General features: G+C 53.3%; 1 protein-coding gene across 3 annotated transcripts; it reads left to right on the forward strand.

Annotated features, from left to right (window-relative positions):
* Positions 1-11160: 11160 nt before the first annotated feature.
* MFGE8 (milk fat globule EGF and factor V/VIII domain containing) lies at positions 11161-22594 on the forward strand. 3 transcript variants are annotated; one of them, XM_036389836.2, is made up of 10 exons: positions 11165-11349; positions 14796-14921; positions 15128-15253; positions 15768-15881; positions 16298-16479; positions 16887-17042; positions 17932-18076; positions 18916-19118; positions 20396-20551; positions 21217-22594. In XM_036389836.2, the coding sequence occupies exons 1-10, from the start codon at positions 11265-11267 to the stop codon at positions 21358-21360; spliced, it is 1437 nt and encodes a 478-aa protein (XP_036245729.1). In that variant the 5' UTR covers positions 11165-11264; the 3' UTR covers positions 21361-22594. The 3 variants fall into 3 exon arrangements, with proteins under 3 accessions (XP_054372250.1, XP_036245729.1, XP_036245730.1); XM_036389837.2 differs by having other exon boundaries at positions 11168-11349; positions 18934-19118; XM_054516275.1 differs by lacking the exon at positions 14796-14921 and having other exon boundaries at positions 11161-11349.
* The last annotated feature ends 45 nt before the right edge of the window (positions 22595-22639 follow it).

The following is a 22639-nucleotide window of genomic DNA, read 5'->3' on the forward strand; positions in this document are numbered from 1 at the left end:
AATTTGACTTTGGGCAGTTAACACAGCTGGTGAGCTGTGGCTTGTGAAGGAGGCTGCTGTCCCTCTGGGTGTGTGGGGAGTTGCTGTGGCCAGTGTGCTGGTGGGCTCTGCAGGGTTGGTGCTGCAGCAGCCCTGGGTGCCTGTGCTGTGGGTGAAGCTCTCTGGCTCAGAGCCAGGGGCAAGGCTGTGCCACTCACAGTGAACAGGTCATACCCAGAAAATGCCATCTGAGCCTGAGCCATCCCCAAAGGAACAGTGCTGGGAAGAGCTGAGCTTCATTTCCAGCCTTCTAGGGAGGGATTTAGCTGCCGCAGCCCAGCAGATATTTCTGCCTGCTGGTATTGCTGAGAGGTGGGGTGGGAGTGTCTGGGAACACCCTAATGCTTTGGAGACTGGAGGATCCCTCTCTGAGCTATGTGGACAACTGTACATGCTGGGAACTGCAAGCACAGGAAGAATGCAGCTTTGCCTTGTGCTTTGAGCAGGCAATTACCTCTGTTCAGAGAGGCCAAAAAAAGACTAATGAAAATCCCACCTTTTTAAATGCAGCAATTGGAAAGGTACCAGGCGCAGAGAACTCCACGTGCTGCTGAACCAGCCCGAGACACCCCCGTGCAACACCGTGGTGACAATTACCTTTTGTTCTTCACATCCCTCTCTCTTTTGGCTGTTGCTGCCACAACTCTGAACTGTTTTTCTGCTTCATTTCCCCATGCCCAGCTTTTCTCCTGCTCAGCAAACGGCTGTGCACTGAAGGACTCCTGTGGACTTTGCCTGAGGAAACCTTTTTGCCAGAGGAAACATCAGGGTGTTCATCTATGGCAGTGCGTAGCAGGAGCAAAAAGGAAAACACCTCTTAGGCAGGGTTTGATTGCCAGCTGAAAATAAGCAAAGTGCCTGTCAGTGACATGTGAGCACAAAAAAAGCTTTGCAGATGGAAATAAAGGCAATGCTTTTCCCTCTTCTCCTGCCCTGCCTTCCCTGCAGTGACAGTGAGGCTTTGGCTTCTGGGCTGCAGAGCCATGCTGTTCTGAGCCTGTTGGATCTGGAGGCACAGTGCTCTTTGGACTCTTACATATTTTCTGAAAATGGTGTCTAAAAGAGTAGTGGGCACTTTGCAGAGCTCTAAATAGACCAGCCTCTGTCCTGAGGAGCTGGCAATGTACAGAGGCAAGTGCCAGGGATGGGAGAGCGGCTGCATCATATAAACCAGCTGGGGAGGTGGCACGTGGCCCACCTGATCTGTATTTTTCCATCACATTCTCATTCAGCTGCTCCTTGCCAACTTCCAGCTCTGTCACACTCCTCAAAAGCTTCTACTCTGGGTTTATTTAGCATGCTATTTATTTCCTAATTATAGAACTGAAGTGACTGACCTCAGCCCTTCTGGGTACTGCTGTCCACCTTTTTGTCCCCTCTAGACCATAGACTCTGGTCTCCTCTAATGGCTGAAAGCCATTGCTAGAGACTTTATGACTCATTTTTTTTGTTTTTCTCCCAAACCCCAGAGGGCTCAGACTGCTTGTACAGAGAGCATCACTGATCATTTCAGAGCAGATGGGCGATTGCATTCCCAAATTCTTTAGGCCAAAAGAGAAATGCCACTGAGCTGAGCACTTTACCATGCTGTGTTCTGCTGCTTCTGTCCACAATTTCCCAGCAGCCAGCTCACTGCTTTTATCCCACATCCAGCCACAGCTGCTGCCCAGAGGAAGAGGTTTTGAAAATCACTCCCTGGCATCAGCAGTGCTGCTGGTCCTGCTTTTGGTTGCTCCATGGCACTTGAACCCTGCCTGGCTCCACAAACAAACTCAGTGGTCTGGGAGAAGGATCCATCTTGTATCTCCCTGAAAGGAACCTGTACCACAACACTACTGAATTTTCCAGGGAGTCTGGTTAGGTGAAATTCCTACCTTCAGGATACCTTCTGCACCAAAAGCTGCCAGGCTGAGCAGACCTGTTCTCTGCAGCCACCTCTAATGTCACCTCTAGTTCAGTTAGAGCTGTTTCTGCCCATTTCACATATTTTGAACTTAAGATACAGCTGCAGGAACCAGGCTTTGGTGTGGCACCTGTCCCTAAAGCCACCTGCAGAAACAGGGGGGTTTTGTGCAGGGAAGGTGGCACCAGAGCAGCAGGTGTTTAGCAGGCAGTGAGAGCAGGGGGAGGAGGCATCTCTGAGGGAAAGCAGGGTGGATTCAGATAAATGGATGTACTAGAGCCAGAAGGATGTATGAGCTTCTCCTGGCGAGTTTCCAAGATGTCTTGCTGAATAAAGGAAACCACTGGTCTTCTGTTTAATCCCAAGTGGTCTGTCTGACATTTGCCACTATTGCCTCAGTGTGTTGCTGAGGTTGGAGTCTGGAAAGGCTGTGATTGTCCCACCTCAGAAAGCTGGCAAAGGAGTCTGCTAAGGCCACAGTCTTATGGTTTTTTGGTTTGGTTTTTTTTTTTTTTTGGTTTTTTTTCAGTGGCCGCTTGCAAAATGCTTTCTGTGGGAAAGTTTCCATAGAAGTAGTGGTGCCTGAGGACAATGCAGGGTTGCAATCCTGCAAACTGAAATGCTCAGTGAACTGAACAATGGGATTAGCAGCCCCTTGTAAAAATCCAAATTTTAGTATTGCCTGAGGAATGAGGAAGGGCCATTTCCTAGAGAGCAATATTCATGGGAATAAATTGAGTGGAGGTGGAAGATTGATTTTGTGCCAAAATAGAGGGAATTGGGTTAGATCTGGGAGGGAGGGAGAACACAACAGTGTTTGGATGATGGTGAGTACAAAAGAAATGGTTTCAGTTGTGATTTGGGAGAAGAAGTGATGGTGTTTGGGAGCAGAGAGGCAGAGCTCTGTTTCCTGGAGGTGTAGAAGGAAAGCAGGGGTGAGAGGAAACAGGCTTGATGCTGGTGCAGGGAGGAGGGTTGTGGGTGAGGCTGTTGGGGTCCATGGGAGCCATGGTTTGGTGAGGTGGGTAGGTGAGCAGGAAGCTGCAAAGAGCAGTGGGATGGCTGGGATGAAAGGCTAATCCATCTGCCTGATGGCTTCCTGGAGATGCACTGGCAGTCACAGCCAAGCACTGAAGGTCTGCCACCATGGCCAGGGGTGAGCTGGGGCTGACCACCCTTTTCCATGCACCTGGAAAGCTGCAGATCAGTGTCCCAAGGAAACAAAGCAACTGCAGAGCTACTGCACTCTATTCCTCTGGCTGACCTTACTTGGCTTTGCAGGAGCAGCACTTCCCTTTGTACCATCTCTGAGTTAATGCATTGCATGGGCTGGAGGAAATAAACAGTGCTGCTGATGGTTTGTAATGACCCCATCTCCAGGCTGACTCCACCTTGGCTCATTGCGGGCTCCACCTTGCAAAACTGATGTCTCAACTTTTGGGAAATGACGTCTGATTTGCCACACGTCTCCTCAGAGCAGACCAGCTTTAACATCCTGACCTCCAGAGTTCCCATGAAATCCATCCTGGGATTTGGCAGTAATGCTGCAGGAGGATTTTGTCAGAGTTATGCGGGGAGCAGGGCTGGATGTGTGGGGCTTGTGGCAGGATGGGAGGATGCGTGGCTGAGTGATGATGGTGAAGGTCGTTCTTTCCTTCCAGCTCAGGAAAGAGCTACCGCCCCGGCGGAGGCTAGAGGGTGCTGTGCTGCAGGGAATGGGTGTCCTCCTCCTTCCCTGCTCAGCATCCCTTCAGAGCCAGGTAGAAATTTGCAGGAAATGCTGCCTCTGAGCTGGGATGAAGACTAAGGTGCTGGCTGGAGTTAGGAACAACCTCCAGGGCTTTTTTTCAGACCAGAATAGTTCATTATTTAGCACCCAGAGGTGACATACAGAAAGGAAGGGTGGCTTTTCTCAGATGGGTATAAAAACAAAAAGTGGGTAAAAGGAGTGAGAAAATGAAGAACGGCTTGGAAGATAAGGAGGCTGAGTGGAATAAAAGCAGAGAATAGAAGGATGAAGAAAGAAAATAAAAGGATAAAGAAAGAAAATAGAAGATGGATGCAGAGGATCACATCCACTGCTGTGTCTAATTAAGGGCTTCAGAACTGCTGAATGATGAAAGGGAGATTTACTTGGGAGAAAAATAAAGGAGCACTTTTTGCTTGCGGCAGCTGAGGCTGCAAAGCCCCTGGCCGATGGGGCAGGATCAGCTCCTGTTTACCCAGCTGAGGTGTGGCTAATCCTGAGCACCGCAAAGAGCAGGGCTGAGGAGGGAGAAGAGGCCAGGGGGGAGATGGGAGACAGGGCTGTGTTTGTACAGCAGCTGACAGGCAGCTGCAAGCCCAGGCAAAAACACAACATGCTCCTGAACAAGCAGCTCTGTGAGCCGAGGGCTGCTCCCTGGAAAGCCTGCCAGGAACCACAGGCAGCAGGAGCAAACGTGCCTCCTGTGTGGGGCTGCACGTGCTCTGCAAAACACAGCCCTGCTGCTGGCCTGCGGCTCGGGTCACTGTCCTCACAGCTGGCAGGGCTGCTCTCCTCTCCCTGCCTGCAGCAGGCAGGGCAGATGTGCAGGTGTAGCTGGAGAAGGAGGAAGCACAGGTAGATATGTTCTCAGGTCTTGCAGAAAACAACCTGCCTAAAGGGAGAAGATGCAGGCAGACAACAGAGGAGGGAGACTGCAAATAAGCACCGTTCACAACTAAAGGGACTGCACCTCCCTCTGGGCCGTGGGGAGGTTCTGGGGTTCTTTCAGGTGAGTGGTGTGTGCAGCACAGTGTCAAGAAGCCAGCCCTGCTCACAGAAATGAGCCACATCAGATCTTGAGGTGACCTCCATTCTGTTTTCCACCTCAGTCCTGAGGTGGGTTAGCAAGGAATGGAAGAGAGCTTCCTAAACTGGACACAGATTACCACACAAGCCCCTAATAACTACTCTGGTGCTAAAGGAGGTGCTGGGCCTGCATCTGTAGGTCCTTGAGGGACGTCTTAAAGGAGGTACAAACAAACCTGGCCCAGAGTATGGACCAAAGGGAATGCTGTGGTAAGCTGCAAAGCCCTGTCAGGAGCTGAGGGGCTGTTGAACCCGCATGTTTTAACTCTGTGTCTATTCTGGATGTCTGCAGCGAGAGTCACTGGTTTTACTGCTGGGGCTCTCAGCGCAGCAGCCATTGCCAGCTGGGGACATGTAGAGGGACTCAGCACTGGAGCTGCAGCTGCTTAACTCTCCAAGAACACTGGATGAATGCAGAATAGGTGGGATCTATTATTATTAACTGATCTGTGGGGCAGAACAAGGAGGTGAGAGGGAACAGTGAAATGTGAAAATGCCTGGAGGAGGAGTTGATGGCAGAAGGCAAATGGGCTCACGCTCTAATAAAGGCTCTGTTGGAGGCTGGACAAAGTAGTTGGTGTGATGGGAGATCCCACTGAGAAGGAGGGGTGATTGCAGAGGACATATGGAGTATGACTAACAATGCCTGTTGTAAAAACATGTTGGTATAAACCTGCTGGCAGGGAGGGAGAAACACTTGGGAGTCTTACAACAGTCACACAACTAAGTGCTAGGAAAGATCCCTTGGAGGAAATCGTGAAGCAGGTAGGGGAGATGAATGGATACCCCTGCCCATCAGCCCACTCTTGTTTCTTCTAGGGAGCTCTTCACCACTCCAAACAGTGTGTATGGGAACTCTATGGAGACATCTGTGCATGTGAAGAGCTATCAGCTGGCTCCTTGCCTGGAAGTTGTTGTCGCTGCTGAGAGAGGAGGTAGCACAGCCCCAGGCAGAGTGCTCAGAGAGGACACAGCTGCCTGGCCATCCCATGGCATCCCCTGCTCCAGCCTCGTGTCCCCTTGGGTGCGTGCTGCCCCTGGGACTGGCTACGTGCGCTTCTCCATGGCGGGGCCGGACACCCTGACCAGAGCCCAGTGGGACCGTGGCGATGGCTCTGACAGATGGCTTTCATTGAGGACACATGGCTGCCTTGGAGTTGTTTTTATTTCCTTTTGAGGGAAGGAGGAGCCATGGGAGAGGAATAACTGAGTGGCTGAGCCGGCTGTCCTGGACGCAGAGCGCGGTGCCAAACGAGCTCTTGCTGCGGTTTCCGCTGCGGCTCTGGAGGCTGCAGCCCAAGGGGCAGGAAGTGGTTGAGAAGGAGCTTCAACTGGTGTGCCAGCAGTGCAGGATCAATCCCGGATGGGAGAGAGACAGAATCATGAAGGGAAGGCTCTGATGGGTCACGGGATGAGTGGGATGTTTGGCTCTTTGCCAGCACAGGAGCTCCTGCAGCAGCTCCAGCGAAAGGCACCGGTCACCAGGAACTTCCTTCCAGAGCAGAGGTCCTACAGGAGCCAACATCCTGCATCAGTGGTCACCAACCTCTCCACCTAGGGGCACAAGTGGCTTCAGGTGGCCTCCAAGAGCTGCTTTGGCCTGGGGGAACCAAGGGAATAAGGAGCTGCTTTTGAGATGTGGTCACCCTGGATTCCCTCACAGGGTCAGGTGTGTGTGTGTGAGAGAGGAAGGTGTGCAGGGACTGATGATTTCCTGCTACATCAGCCATGGTTGTGGTTACTGAAGTGTGTTTTAGAAGGCCACAAATATGCTTCTCTCCAGGAAGAAGAGAATCCTAGAGCTGTGGCAGTTCTCCCCTTGCCTGCCAGGTTCTGGGGGATCAGAGCAAGTGGGAGGTATGGAGAGGGTGGGACGGGCAGAGTTCAAACCTTCTCATTATGCTTCGAGATACAGAGATCAAAAGACAACTTTACAAATTAATAAGGCCTCCACCTGAGCAGAGCCTCTCTGGGCATGGATGGGCGGGAGGGGAGCGTGCAGTAATGAGCAAACAGCCTCTTCTCCACCAGCCGGTAGGACAGGTTCTGGGCTCCTGCAAACAAACCCTGTGGTCTAGCTCGTTAGAGTTCATTAGTGTTGTTCCATATTCATACAGCATTAGCACCATCAGGCCCGTGTTTAATCAGACTGTGAGCTTGCCTTAAGCCCTGCAGGCGTTGGAGGACCTTCCATCGAGCATGTGCCAGAAGCACATGCACCAAATTGATGGCTTGAGTAAGGAAGGGTCTTGTGAGCGTGGTATCAGGGGGAGGATCAGAAAACTGCCACAGAAACCCGGGTTATCAGAGGGACCTGGATAATGAAGCTATCAAGTACACAATTTAGTGCTTTGTGTCAAGGCAGGAGCTTGCAAAGAGCTTCCTGAAAAAGAACAAAGGAGCCATGGCTTATCTTCCTGTGGTATCTGCTCAGTGCTCAGGCTGCTTGAAGCTTCTAATCCATCAGGAATTAAGCACCCTGGTGTACCACGGAGTGTGGGCTCCTGTTACAGGTTGGTGCTCCCAAGCAACAGGCTACAGAGGGATGTGGACTGTGCCCTGTCTGTCCTGGGCAGTGCTCTGAAATGAGCACCACAGGGAGCCACTGCCACAAAGGGCTTTAATCCTGGCCTGAGGTCGATGCTAATCCATCATCAGTGAGGAGACAGGTATTTCCCAGGGTAATTCCTGCTGCAGCATTTACAAATGACCTTAGGAAGTGGTGCTGTTACCACTGGCTGATGAGGCCATGTGTTAAGAGACCAAGCCTGCATGTCTAGCTTTTGGATGGACAAAATAAAGGGAGATACGTCCCTCCCTTGGGCCCTTCTAGCCCTTGGTTTCCAATCTGCCAGATGAAGATGAAGGCAACACCTTTTCTGCTGGAGATAAGCATGGATAAATCCTTAAAGACTGCAAAGGATTCAGAGAGGGGGGTTATATAAAGGTGCTTATATTAAGTACCTTACACAGACACACCAGCTCTAAGCTGGCTATAATCTTGTTTATTTAGGTTAGAGCAAAGGACTTGAAGTTAAACTGGCTGGAATCTCATCTGAGCTCTGACAAGATCAGCAGCGGGCAGCAGAGTGAAACCAGGGGATGGTGCTGCCCTTTGCCTTCTTCCTTTCAAATCAGAAAGTTTTAGATGTCCTGAAGGGCTCTCAGTAGCCTTATGGAGCTTTCCATGCCCCAAGGACATTCAGTATCTAGGTTTGTGATTGGTCCTGAAGATTCCTAAACAGTAGCATCCCTAAGTGTACAGCCTGTGTTTAAAGAAGCTATTACCTTTTTGGTGGAAAGGGCAGAGAGTGTGGAAGCCTTTTGTTCCTCAAGAAACTAAACAGAGGAGTCTGGCTATATGCAAGGGTTGTCCCAGCCCGTGGATGTCTTGGGCAGCTGTTGGAAACCTCGTGCTGGTAAGCCAGCAGCAGGCAGTGACGCTGCCTGGGCTGCAGGAGGTTAGAGATGCTGGCACAAGCCCTTGGTTATCCTGTTAGAGGGATTAAGAGCAGACTGGGGCTTAATCCACAGCTGTGGTGCCACAGATCATTTCTCCTTCCCACTCAGAGTGGCTAGCACGTGTGGCAGGATGGGAGGCGTGGTCCCATGCAGCAGGAAGCTTTCCCAGGACCTGTGTTGTGGCCTGAACCACAACTTTGAACTCTTAAAGAGTGGTGCCTATGAAGGATGAGGGCTACCTCTGTCAGGGGTTTTTTTGGGGCTCTCAAAACTGGGGTGGGAGAGGAAAACCATGTTGCAAGGAGTGTTGTGGGAGCGTTTTGGGTGGGGAATCCCTCTGGGGTGTAACAGCTGACTTTTGAGATAGACCTAAGCCAGTGAACTCCTTTCCAGAACAGATAGTTGAAACAATTGGAGCTGCTATCCAAAACAAGATCCATTCAAGGGCTGAGTGGGGGGTGGAGGGGCATCTTTGCTACTTGATTGTGGTGGGGAGAGGTCCTATGAGTTTCTGAGAGGGAGTGGAGGGAAGGAACATGAAACTGCTGATATCAAAGCTGTCACTGCACATTCATCAGCCATGAGACGTGCCCTGGTCAGTTTTATGGCAGATGGGGCCTTTATGCTTGGCAAAGGGATCACCTGTGCATTGTTCACCTCTCTTGTTCACAGGAAAACACCTTTGTATAAGCTGGAAAATAAATAAGATTGCATCAGAGAAATGCATGGCCCCCATCTTCACCTATTTTCCTCTTTATCACCCCAGCTACGGGAAGCAGGCTATCTGCTATCAGCACAGCTTGGAAAGGGTTACGCACAGCAGAATCTGGCAGATCTCTCTGCAGAAGAAACCAAACCCAGTGGTAAATACTGCAATAGCAAGGCCTAAGTAGTCCCTGCAGAAGGGAGTGAAATTATGCCTGACCTTCGACCTACCCATCTCTTTTAAGTGGAGCCATCCCTTGCAAAAACTTGGCGGCCGTAGGAGCCCGGGCGTGGTGTTTGCCTGTGGGAGCTGTCTCTGCTCCTCCTTTGTTCCCTGTTCTTGACAGGTTGTTCCTCTCTCTTCTCTGCTGCCCATGTCCAGAGCTTCCCTCTGCCCCCTGGGACAGCAGAGACACTTCCCAAGTGTGGTTTCTTGTGGGATACCCCTCTCCATCACATCATTCAAAGAGCCACTGGAACTTGCAAGCAGCACTGTCCCTGTGGAGAGCATTGCTCCATCTGGCCTCCACAACTCGCTTCTTAATATCCTTTCCCATGCACGCTCCTAGGACATTGGCATTCATGCCTCTGGGGACAGAAAGAAAACATTTTGCTTTCTGTTTTTAGAGAGGCTGATGCTTTTTCTGCAGCTCCCTCTGGGTCTTGCATTCTCTCTGAGACTAAGCCAGGCAGTAGCCCCTCAAAAGGCCGAACAAACACCCTTGTCCTAGTTGCTTGTGCACAGCCCTGGGAACCTTGCCCTGAGCTCTCCTCCTCCTGACCTTGTTTTCCTCGGAACACCACAGCAGTAATTACCCTGAGGTTGAAGGGTTATTCGAAAGCAAGTCCTGTGTCTTGTGTGCTCCCTCCTTTCCAGCTGTTGTTTCTCCCTACACTGGAGTTAAACTCTACCTGGAGTTTTCTTTGTGTTGTTACTAATTTAGGGAAACACCAGCAGCGAGGGTGGTGGGTGTGGGTGGGAATACGTGTCCAGTTCCATGTGTTTCTCATTCTCTGGTGCCCTGAGAAGTCACCAGCACAGTGGGGCAGCTGGATCTGCCACTGGATCTCTCCCTTAGGGTGCTGCTTGTGCTCTGTGTGCTCTCATGGGCACTGCATCTGACAAAAGCATTAGCTGGGCACTGGAGTGGAGGTGGGAAGACTGGTCAAAGTGCATGGCATGCAGCTGGACTGCCCAGCTCACGGGTGGCTGCGTGGCTGCATTGCCAAAGGCAGGAATGTAGCAACACTCTGCCAGAGTCAACACATAAATATGAGCAGCCCAAGTGTCTGAGGTGGGTTAGTTAATGCTGAAATGGAGGGTTTTGCAAGAAGAGATAAAATCAGCTTCACCTTTAGGAGGAGGAGGGTTTGGAGTGGATTTCCATGACAGGGTCAAATGATCCAGCATTCCTGTGCTGTGCAGTGCTCTTTTCCAAAGAATTTGCTGCTGAATATGGATTTAGCCTGAATATGCTTTAGTCTTCCAGGGCTAAATCTGTTTTTGCCTTCCAGGCCAGAGCTCTGCACAGGGCACCAGCTCCTCTCAAGAGTGTGGCTGGGCTTTTCCAGCTCTTGGTGGCCAGGCACAGCTCAAAAAGGAGCTAGTTTGTGGCCAAACCAGTGGAGCTGTGGCGCAGTGCTTTGGGCAGAAAGCTGTTATGTCACTCCCAATCCTTTTCACAAATTTGCTGGACCTGGCTGCAAGCTGATTTCCTTGATGCTAGTTAGGAGGAACTTGGGAAAACCCCATGCCACTGGCATGCTGGATGACACAGGGCACTTGTGTTCACTGTCCGTCGGAGGGGAAGCCCTCTCCAGCTTTCATCCCACCCAGGGAAAGAAAGTGGGGTTTGTGCTGCAAATCAGCTCTCCCTTTGCCAAGTGCTGGCAGCCCCCAGTACATTCCGGTCCAGCTCTGCACCCTGTGCCTGCCAGCCAGGGCCAGGAGCCATGGGCACTGCCAGGCTCGGCGAGTCCCTACCGGCCACCCGAGGGACACGGGGTGAGCCAGCGGTCCCCCTCACTGAGCATCATCAGCATGGCCGTGCTGGCTCTCGCTTGCAGAGACACCTTGGCTGCTTTATTGCTGTACCTCCCGTGCTGCTGCAGCCCGGGGGCGCGGACCCTCGGCCGTTCCGTTCCGTCGGGCCGGTCCCGCCCCGGGGGCGGGCGGCGGAGCACGTGGGGCCGCGCCGGGCCGGGCTGAGTCACTGCCCGCCCCGAGCCCCGCGGCGGAGCCGAGCCGAGCCGAGCCGAGCCGAGCGGAGCCCAGCGCAGCGCAGCGGAGCGGCTCGCGGGGAGCGCACGGCACAGCTCGGGATGAGCCGCAACATGAGCGCGGCGAGCTTGTTTCGGGTGCTGCTCGCCGTGGCGGTGGCGTTCCCGCTGCTGCTGGTCGTGTCCGGTGAGTGCCCGGCGGGACGGAGTGCCGGGGAAGCGGGGATCAGGAGTGCCGGGATCCCGGCGATCAGCGGTGCCGGGGAACCGGGCTCAGGGGATGCGGGGTGCAGGGAAACTTGGGTGCCAGGCAGGCTGGAATGGTGTGGATTCGGAGAGGTGGGGATTTGGAGTGCAGGGTTGTCCGGTGTGCAGGGATTCCGGGGCGCGGGGCAGGCAGAGTGCAGAGAATCTGGAGTGCAGGGTTGCCTGGTGTGCAGGGGATCCGCGGGGCGGGAGAGGGTGAGTTTCAGGGGATCCAGAATACAGGGGAGCCCGGAATGCTGGGGGTGTGGAGTGCGAGGGATCCGGGGCGCAGGGGTTGTCCGGTGTGTAGGGGGTGTGTGCGGGGAAACCCGAGATGCCAGAGATCCACGGGGCCGGGGATCCTGGGGGTGCAGGGTGAGTGGGTCCAGGCTGCGGTGCGGGTTGCAGGGCACGCAGTGCGAGTGGGACAGCGTGCAGCCCCAGGGCTGCTGCTGCTGCCGGAGCGGGAATCTCGGGTCCACGGCCCCGTCCCTTCTCCCGAGGCTGGAGTCTCTCAGCCGGGCTGTCCTGTGCTTTCAGGCTCAGATAACCGTGCTCGCAATGTAAACAGCGTCCCTGGGACCGCCTGGTACGCGCCCAGCTGGCCTGGCCAGGGCAACCCCGGGGAGTAGCAGCTTCATCATAACCCCGTGGGTCATGCCTGGGGCGCTTGGCTCTGAAAGGGATGGACGAGACCAGGGAAAAGGGGAGCAAAGCTTAAGTAGAGCCTCCAGGTCAGGGACAAAGGGCAGCAGGAGGGGGTGAGAAAGGCCTTGTTTATGTTTGCTCTCCCTGAATGGCTGAGGTGCCCTTTTTGCCCTCCCGAGACCTGAATTCCCCCAGCCCCGCTGGGATGAGCTGTCCCAGTATTTGGAGGATGTTATTTTTGCCTCCCAGCCAGCCTGTGGGTTCATATAAGCAAACATTTCCAAAAGCGGTGGTTGATCTTTGTTGCCTTGGTTCCTGAGTGTTCAGCCTGTGACAGCTCTGTCCTTGACTGGAGAAAAATGTGTGTGTGGAGGATGGAGATGCTGAACAGCTCTGAAACCAGGCCTGAAACAGCCCAGAAACAGGAGCATCCAAAACTGCTTGCTACAGTGGAAAAAGTGACCTGCGTGCCTCACTGCTAGGCAGGGGGCTGGCTACCAACACCCACTATGTAAGGGAGGGGATTATTCCTGGGAGGGGATAAAAGGGAGTCCAGTTACTTGCAAATAACTGAAGCATAAAATTTGGACCCTTCCTGTCCCAACCCTGGGAGGAGACCTTGCTGCCATGTCATACCCCAGACACTCCTGTGCTGGAGGCAGCACTGGTGCTGGGGAGCATCAGCGTGCCTGGGGAAGCAGCCGTGTCTCCCACTGTTAAACAAAAGTAGCTCAGTCTGTGTGGCCTTGACTGGCTGCTGGGAGAGATCTGTGGGATGGGGTGGGTGGATGTGCCCAAGACCTGCAGAGGGGTGGAGGGGTGTGGAGCAAAGGCATCCCCACTATCAGCAGGAGCCCTCTCCTCCCATGCTATAGCTTGTGGCAGCGCATTGATGGAGCATGAGGTCATGCAGAACAGGCTGGGCAGCACAGGCAGTGATTTGAACTGGTGCCCAAGTTTTTCTGCCTCCTGAGGCTGGGCTAAGGGAGCTGCAGCATCCTTATGGAAACCTCCACCTGATGCTGGCCTGCCTGCCACCAGTGTGTACCCTACACATGTGGAGTGTCAGGAAGAGTAGGATTAACTGGAAGGAGTCCTGCTATTAAAGGACTAATGAGTAGGAGCTCACTGAGTAGTAGCTTACGCAAATGAGAACTGCGTTGTTTGGTGTTCGTCTGGGCAGTGAGCCCACAGCTCATCAACTTCCACCTTCTCCAGGTCATGCAGGCAGTGAAGGGTTATTCCTAGGTCTCCACCTGGGTTCAGCCCTTGTTCTGATTTCTGCAGCGTAGCAGAGAAATGCCTGGCATCAAGGGATGTGCTGTCCTGTTTGACAAGGAGTTACTGAGGCTTTCAACCAGTCCTGTGGAAATCTGTTCTAGGTTTATGGAATGTTGCTGCCTTGCAGCTTTTAGGCAGAATAAATTGAGGGTGGGAAGAATTTCAGCCCAGCTTTTGCAATCTGATTCAGCCCAGCAATGGAGCGTAGAAGGTTGGAGGGTGCAGTGGGTTGACATCATTCACTTCCCTCCTCAACAGGACAGGGTGGGGAAAAAAAAGGAAAAGATCCAGAGTGGGTCCTTCCCATGGGCTGCAGTTATTCATTAACTGCTCTGGTGTGGGTCCTTTCCATTAGATACAGTCCATGAGGAAGAGACTGCTCCAGCCTGGAGATGTCTGTGGGCTGCAGTGTGGATATCTGCTCCCCATGTCCTCCACAGGCTTCAGGGAGACAGGTCTTCTCCATGGGCTGCAGTAGAATCCCTGCTCCTGGATCACTTCCTTTCCCTCCTTATTCTCTGCCAGGGGTGTTTGCAGGGCTGTTTCTCTCACATTTTTCTCACTCCTCTCCTACAGCTGCTGCACAGTGTTTTTTACTTTATCTTGGATACATTATCACAGAAGCTGTGCTGGTGATGGGCACCAGCTTTGAGCAGCAGAGGGTCTGTTTTGGCATTGTCTGGGACTGGCTGTCTCCAGCATGGGAGCAGCTCCTGTTGTCTTCTTGCTGAGCCACCTTTGCAGTGCCCTGCCACCACCACCTTGCCACAAAAACCCTACACTGTGGCAGATGCTGGAGATGGATGAACAGGCAGGGAAGATGGTGCAGCCCCACCAGCTCCCTGGGGGAACCTGCCTGTGAGCCAGGGCTGCCTCGTGGGAGCTGCTTGGAGAATGATGGAGGTCTGGCAGGCGTCCTGCAGAGATGGACCTTGTGCTTCCTCCCTGCCTGACTCCAGCATGTGGGAACTGAGGAATGTGAGCTCCCCCTACAATGATTTTTCTTTTTGGTGTTCTTACAAGTACAAACTTACATTAGCAAACCCCAGCAACAGCACCAGCCCCATTCCCTTGAATCATTCTGTCCTTCTCATGCCTGAGCGAGCCCCAGCCTGGCAACTCACATTTTCCAGCCAAGTGTCAAAAACATTTAATGCACCAAAACCTGGGTTTCCCCTGTTTTCACTTTGTCATATAGTGTCTGTTCAACCTCTTTTTTAATGTGCCAGCACAAGGCAGGTCCTTGCTGCTGATTATGCTCCCAGTCTCAACCATTGCATTTGAATGCCAGCAGCCTTGTGCAAGGTCCAGCAGCCTGTCCCTGCTAGGTGCTCCCTTCCCTGTGGGGTTTGCAGCAGACCAGTTCCTTTGTTGGGCTGGGATGCCTTTGTGTGCATGGGGCTCTGGTGGATGGCTGCCTTAGGGATGGCTTGCAGTGACACCTGGCTTTACTTCCAGGTGACTTCTGTGATGTGAACCACTGTCAGAATGGGGGCACCTGCCTGACTGGGATTAATGAGGCCCCCTTCTTCTGCATCTGCCCTGAGGGCTATGTTGGGATTGACTGCAATGAGACAGAGAAAGGTGAGGAGCTGACCCTTTCCCAGATGCTCCCCTTGTCCTGGCCCTGCACCACTGGGGTTCAGCCCTTCTGATGGCTGATGGCCACATAGAGCACAGATCTGAGTAGGGATATGGTGATGGGATGAACTTGGGGGGAATGCAATGTCTATGGATGCTCTTAATTTTCCACCTGTGCCTATATTACAGTTGTTTTTCCCCTTCCCCAGGGCCCTGCCACCCCAATCCTTGCCACAACAATGGTGAGTGCCAGCTGGTCCCAAACCGGGGCGACGTCTTCACTGACTACATCTGCAAGTGCCCTGCGGGGTATGATGGGTTGCACTGCCAGAACAGTGAGTACAGCGGGGGACAGGCAGGGGAAGCTTGTCCACTGACAGCTTGGGGACCCCTGGGGTAACAACTAGGGGCTGTGAGCAGCTGTGACTGCGTGGGGCACCAGGCTTACAGGGATCATGGGCTGTTTTGGAGCTTGCAGGGTGGAGGGAAGGACCATGGTGTGGGCACTGGTTGTGTCTGAACCTTGCTCTGCATCTCTGGAGGGACTTGGTGTCTCAAGTAATAACACAAGGGGTGCCTCAAGGCTCAGCCTGCTCCATGCAGGCTCCCAGCCTTGATGTGACTGTGTGTCCTGGTGCACCTGCATAGCTGCACTCCGTGGGGACACAGCATAGACAGATCCTTGGGTTAGAGCTTCAACCTGTGCCACCCTCTCTTCAGGGACACTGCCATAGCCCTTGTTCAGGGGATGCCTCCTCCTGTTCTTGTTGCACTGAATGAGGGGGGTCTTCTCTCTGGGACTGGTTTTGGGATTGCCTTCTGAGCTCCTCCTCTCTCTCTCTCTCCCAGACAAGAACGAGTGCTCCTCCCAGCCTTGCAAAAATGGAGGCACCTGCCTGGACCTAGATGGTGACTACACCTGCAAGTGTCCTTCTCCATTCCTGGGGAAGACCTGCCACAGCCGTGAGTCTTTGGCACCAACTGTACTGAATTCCCTTTCCCTCCTGTTCCCTACTGTCTGTCCCTCATTGCCAGGGGGAATCTCACCAGCTGGTTTATGGGATCTGGAGGGCAGCTGTGGCTATCCTTGGTGCCAGCAGGCCTGGTCTCAATGGAGGAAACATCCTCAGGAAGGTGTTTTCTCCTCTCTGGAGTGCTCCAGGAAGGTCCTTTCTCCTCCAGACTTCTGTGCTGTGAGGGGGACTGATGGATGGTATAGTTTTGGCTGAGGGATGAGGAGAAGAGGACACCTTGGGGACAGCCAGACACTAGGGCTGGCCTCCTTCTCCTGTTCTGCCTCCAAACAAGAAACAAATGACCCCTAGTTCTTCTCCCTGGTTACTGTCTCTCTTTGATCCTGATCTCCCCTCTGCCTCCAGGCTGTGCTGTTCTCCTGGGCATGGAAGGAGGAGCCATCTCTGATGCCCAGCTCTCAGCATCCTCTGTCTATTACGGCTTCCTTGGCCTCCAGCGCTGGGGGCCAGAGCTCGCCCGCCTCAACAACCACGGCATTGTCAATGCCTGGACCTCCAGCAACTACGACAAGAGCCCCTGGATCCAGGTACCTGGGGCAGGACTGGATTGCCAGCACAGAGAGCAGCCCAGCAGCCATGGCTGGTCTTGCAGTGCTGCTGTTACGTGATTTCACTGCTCCTGGTGGCAAGTGTGGAGCTAAATTGCTGCATCAAGCTGCCACCCAGGGGTATCTTGGGATGTGCCTGGAGGAGGCAAGTCCATTGGAGGAAGGTGGGACATGGCTTGATCATCCCCCTTGCTCTGCCCACCTTGGGATGCAAGGCTGGAGGGATGGAGGGCTTCCTCCCTAAAGGAGTTCCAGCACCCTGGGCAGCCCCTTTTCCTTGTCCCAGTGCCCACCCTCCCACTCAGACTTGGTGATCCTGGTGGGTGCAAGAGCTGTGTGCAGGCCATCCTCACTGCACCCCACTCATCCTCTTCTCCCCCCCGCAGGCCAACCTGCTGCGGAAGATGCGGCTGAGCGGGATCATCACACAGGGCGCGCGCCGCGTGGGGCAGCAGGAGTTTGTCCGCGCCTACAGAGTCGCCTACAGCCTCGATGGGAAGGAGTTCATCTTCTTCAAGGATGAGAAAAAGGATGTAGACAAGGTGGGCTGCGATGCTCTGTGCAGGGGATGTCCCAGCTCCCCCCATCCAGCAGTGCTGTGGGTGCTGGAGTGGCTGTGAGCTGCATCCCTGTGTGTGGGAAAGTGCTTCTGACCTGGGGCAAAGCTGTGCTGGGAACCAATGGGAACTCTGCTAGCAGGGAGATGGCACAGGCTGTTCCAGTGCCAAGCAATACTCCCTGCCTCTGTGTAATTGACCATAATAAGCATAACCAAAGAAGCAGCCCTGCCTGATTTAGGTCATTCAGATAGTATCTTTATCACTGACATCCTGTGGGAACTGGGCTTGGTCTGGGAGTGCTACTGAGCAGCTTGGATAGCTTGCTGATGTATCTGCAGCAAGCACCAGCTGACAGAGTCTCTCAAAGTGGGAATACTTGTAGATTGCCTACACTCTACTTGCAGTTCTTTATGGCAAGTGTCTCCTGCTGGTTTTCTGAGCATCCAGGGAATGGTTGGGAGTTTCTGCTTTGCTTTAAAAAAAAAAATAGAAAAATTCCTCTTGTTTCTGCAGCAGTGGAAAAAGTGCATGAAAGGCAATTTGATTCTATTTATTGTGTTAAAAAGGAAGAAGTGAACCACCTCTCTGCTTGTCATGATTTGAGGAGCATTGTGGTGGCGGGAGTGGGTGTTGCTGCATGTGTGGCTCTGTGGGGGTGAGGATGAAGCAGGGAATGTTGCAAAGCTCTGTTGGGAGTGTTGGAGCTCCTCCAAGGTCCTGCACTGATCCAGGGCACAAAAACAGAGCCCAGCTTCCCCCTCTGTGCTCTTTTGCCATTGGCAGTGCCGAGATCTCTCTGTCTGCTGTGCAAGGGATTTGCTGCAGGAGACTGTGGGAGAGCTGGGGCACTGAGCCCTGGTCACTGTTGCAGGTTTTTGAGGGGAACGTGGACTATGGCACCATGAGGACCAACATGTTCAACCCTCCCATCACGGCCCAGTTCATCCGCATCTACCCCGTGACGTGCCGCCGTGCCTGCACGCTGCGCTTCGAGCTCATCGGCTGCGAGATGAACGGTAAATGCCAGTGCTGTCCCCTCAAGGGGCTGCAGGGCAGGGGGTGACACAGGGCAGGGCATCACCCCTTGGCCTGCTTCTGATCCCTCAGGACAGGGGATTTGTCAGTGCTTGCTTTTCCTCATGTTGGTGCCTGGGAATACTCAGGGGTGCGTTTGGGGAGCACAAGCTGTTAATCCCATCAGCTCAGCCCGCTCGAGCTGCATTCTCACCCTGCTAACACCTTCCCAAGGCAGGAGTTCTACTGTGCCCCCTCCCTGTCTGAGCTGTGAACCCGCTGCTTTTCCTGCTTGAAAAGAGAGAGCTTGAAAAGCAGCAGAGGATCAAAGTCCTCTGGGAAATGGGAGGGATCATCAGCCTGAGCCCTTTCCCTGTGCCTCCTGCATTCCTGCCCTGCAGCACATCCCTGGGAACTGAGTGGGACTCGTGTGTTGGTGTGGGAGTGGGATCTTGTGGGGGCTTGGGTCCTGTCCTGCTGCTGTGTGGGTGTGGTGCCATCCGTGCTTTTGGCTGGGGATATCTTTGCGTTTCTATTTCCACATCCTTCTCTGCTTCCTGCCAAAGCTTTCTGTATTCCAGGGCTGGGCTGGGCTGGTCTGGGCTATGGGGACATCTACTCATCCCTGCAGCAGGAGGCACTGTGAGCCAGGGAATAGCTGGGAGCTAAAAATCCCGGGAAAAGACCGCCCTGCTCATCTGCTGAGCATTTCCCTGCCTGGCTCTGGTGCCGCTCTGGGCAGTGGAATGAGAATGTGGGGATGGCTTCTGACAGGTCTGCGGGGTTGTGCTTGCAGTTGTCTCTTTCCTTTTCACTGCCCGTGTAAACTGTTGTGTTACAGTGTATTTCAACACGGCAGGTTGCTCGGAGCCTCTGGGCATGAAATCCCGCCTCATCTCCGACCAGCAGATCACAGCCTCCAGTGTCTTCAAGACCTGGGGCATCGATGCCTTTACCTGGCACCCTCATTACGCTCGCCTGGACATGACAGGCAAGACCAACGCCTGGACAGCCCTGAACAACGACCCGTCTGAGTGGCTGCAGGTGGGTCTCTGGTCTCTGTAACCTGATATCTCCTCACCAGCTCCTCAGCTGTGCCTAGGGCCACCTCCTGTTTCAGGGTAGCTGGAACAGCTGGGTTGGTGTGACCAGAGCCTTGTTGTGGGTCACAAAGTCCAGCAATGCTCTCCCTGAGTGGAGATCACAGGGGCAGGTCAGGATGGGACCACAGCCACAGGTTTTAACAGCAGTCCTGGAGCTCTGGGTCAGAATCAGCCCATAGGAGCAAGGTGGTACCATATCTGCACCTTCTTGTGGGGTGCCTCAAGCCTGCAGCACCGCAGTTCTGTCTCAACCCCTGAGGAAATGCCATCCCAGCCTGGAGTGACCATCCCAACACACTGGCTGCCCAGAACACCATGTTTCTGTTTTGCAGGAAAAAAAAATCAGGCTTGCTTTTCTCTTTTCAGTCTGGAATAGAAACAAATGGTTTTGAAATTTCCTTCTCAGTTTCCCTTGCTCCCCTGTTTTTGTACTTTTCACATGATTCCATGACATAATAGGACAAAGCAGTTTAGATATTTGTCCCACTTTTTATTTGGGAAATGATTAAAAGCAGCTGTCTCTCAACTCTAAATAAACCAGCTTGTTGAGCCATTGGCTGATGACGGGGTCAGGATGACACGCTGAGCTGGGCTATTGCACCACAGGCTGCCTGTTTGTATATATGTGTATAGATTTACATGTGCACTCCGGATTTATGTGTATTGTATCACTGGAATTGCCCTCCATGAGCATGAAAACAGAGCTAAATTAATGAGGCTTTCAGCTCCTTTGGTGGTTTACCCTGTAACGTGCCAGCAGCAGTAAACACAGTGTGGCAGAGTAAAGAGAATAGAAACCGTCACGCTTAGAACCCAAATGTCACATTCTGTTAACTGCATATTTTCTCAGCCAGAATTACTTTCCAGTGGAAATGCATTTCTTCTGTGAATCCTGTATTTTTTTTGAGTTGAAATTTTTTGCTGTCCTTCCCACACTGGTGTTTCCAGCAAAAAATGTGGAGGTGGCAGGGATGGGCAAGGGAGCTGAGATGGGTTTGCGCCCACTTTTGGTTGCTTTGAGTGATGCTGTGAGTGTTGAAGGATCAAATATTTCACAGTCATGTTTTATGATTTGTCTGGCATGGGGGTCAAGTGGTGTTTTCTCCATTCTTGACCCCCAGGGGCCAGCTTTTCCTGGCTGCCTCTGGAGCATGAAGGGCGCTGTAGGGTGGGAGCACTGCTCCTGCAAGGAGCTCTGACAAGCCTTGTCTCTGCCAGATTGACCTTCGGGACCAGAAGAAGGTGACAGGCATCATCACACAAGGAGCCCGTGACTTTGGGCACATCCAGTATGTGGCAGCTTACAAGGTGGCCTACAGTGACAATGGCACGTCCTGGACCCTGTACCGGGATGCCCAGACAAACAGCACCAAGGTGGGTGTGAGGAGGGCAAAGTGATTTCCCAGGGCTCAGGCATGCCATGGTGGTGGTGTTCACAGGGGTCTTAGGATGAGGGAAGAGATGAGGATCTGACTCTGTGTTTCAGAAGGCTTGATTTATTATTTATTATATATATTATATTAAAACTATACTAAAAAAAAGAGAAATATTTCATCAGAAAGCTAGCTAAGAATAAAAAAAAAAAGAAAAAAATAACAAAAGCTTGTATCTTGGACAAAGAGTCCAAACTAGCTGATTGTGATTGGCTATTAATTAAAAACAACTACATAAGACTAATCACAGATGCACCTGTTGCATTCCACAGCAGCAAATAATTATTGTTTACATTTTGTTCCTGAGGCTTCTCAGATTCTCAGGAGAAAAAATCCTAAAAAAAGGATTTTTCATAAAATGTGTCTGTGACATGCCATGGCAGGGAGGGATGAAGGGTGGGGCTCAGGTCACAGAATCACAAAAATATGCTGAGTTGGAAGGTACCCACAAGGATCATTGAGTCCAACTCCTGGCCCTGCACAGGGCACCCCAAGAGTCACACCATGTGAGAGTGTTGTCCAAAGCCTTCTTGAACTCTGTCAATCGGTGCTGTCACCGCTGCCCTGGGGTCCTGGCAGCCCTGATAACCCACCTTTCTCCTCTAGATCTTCCATGGCAACAGTGACAACTACTCACACAAGAAGAACGTGTTCGACGTGCCCTTCTACGCCCGCTATGTGCGCATCCTGCCCGTGGCCTGGCACAACCGCATCACCCTGCGCATGGAGCTGCTGGGCTGCGATGAGTAGGCACGGGGAGCGAGGACGGGGCTGCTCTTCCCCGCTGCCCAGCCTGCACCCTGCCTACCCCTGCCCACTCCTGCTCTGCCCTCACACCCCCCTCTCCATGTCCCCACACTCAGGAGGCGGCCAAGAGGGCTCCCCTGCCCCGCGGTGGTGCTGGGGCTGCAGCACTGCACTTTACGGGGCCCTTGCAGGTGGGACGTGGGGATGGCTCCTGTCCTCTTGCTGCTCCAGCCAGGGCTCAGACCCCCTCCTGCAACTGGGGCTTTCTTGGGGACACCATCCTGCAAATGAGGCCTTGCTGGGGGACCCTGTCCTGCAACCAGGGCTTGGCTTTATCTTCTCAGCTAAGCCTGGGGACAAATTTTCTCCTTCTCGCTTCTGCTTCCAGCAGAGAGGCTACAGCCAGTGGCAGTCTCTTGCCTGAGCTGTGTCTTGGGGCTCAGCAGTTTTCAGGGTCTTAGGGCAGGCTCCCCTGGCTTGCAGCCTCCAATTTCCCTCCTGCTCCCTGCTTGTCTGCAAGCAGGGGCTGTAAAAATCCTCTGAAAAATCTCAGCTGTTGTCCCCTGCCCATTTTGCCAGGCTCTGAGTCTCCTTGTCTGCGATGTCAGCACCACATAGTGCAAGTGGAGTGATGAGACACTCCTGTCAGGAGGCACCAGATCCCCACTGATGGTGGCTCTACCTGCTGGGCACTCTGGCAGGCATTGCCCATTCCCCTTCCTGGGATGCCAGCTCCAGCAGCCTCCCAGTCTCAGCATTGCCATCATCCCCAGCTTACTGCAGTTTGGCATGCCTGGCCATCCCTTGTCCTCAGAGCCCAGTGGTGACCAGGGGGACTGTGATCTGGTAGTGGGGAGAGTTGGTTTGTAACCAGAAGGATGCAAAGAAAAGATGGGAAAGATGGTAATTAAACCACCAAATGCAGTGGGCAGAGGGCCGTGCCATGACCCTTTTTGTAACCTGATTTTTTTCCCTTTACATGGGGTGGAGGGGAGCTTCTTGCAATGCTCGAGCCCTCGGGATCAGCAGTAGGAGATGAGTGAGTCCCAGGTGGGAGCATGGGCAGGCTGTCCTGGGCTGGCAGCGATGCTTCCCCTGCCTGCTGGGATGTGAAGCACCCGTGGGGCTGGGCTGGCAATGGGTTTGCTTTGGCAAGGGCTGAAGGAGCCCGAGTGGGATGGCAGCGATGGCCCCACTCTGGGGTGTCTCTGACAGTATTAAAACCAGCTGAAACTTTTGGGGGTGTTGGCTTGTCTGACCTGTGCCTCCCCAAAGTCCATCT

Source organism: Molothrus ater, chromosome 13, assembly GCF_012460135.2.
Source record: "Molothrus ater isolate BHLD 08-10-18 breed brown headed cowbird chromosome 13, BPBGC_Mater_1.1, whole genome shotgun sequence".
In the NCBI taxonomy this organism is placed as follows: Eukaryota; Metazoa; Chordata; class Aves; order Passeriformes; family Icteridae; genus Molothrus; species Molothrus ater.

Bases quoted from the DNA above. Each gene is read 5' to 3' on its own strand.
- MFGE8 (XM_036389836.2), top strand. From the start codon at position 11,265: ATGAGCCGCAACATGAGCGCGGCGAGCTTGTTTCGGGTGCTGCTCGCC. The intron at 14,922-15,127 runs GTGAGGAGCTGA...CCCCTTCCCCAG, and splicing joins CTGCAATGAGACAGAGAAAG to GGCCCTGCCACCCCAATCCT. The intron at 16,480-16,886 runs GTACCTGGGGCA...TCCCCCCCGCAG, and splicing joins ACAAGAGCCCCTGGATCCAG to GCCAACCTGCTGCGGAAGAT.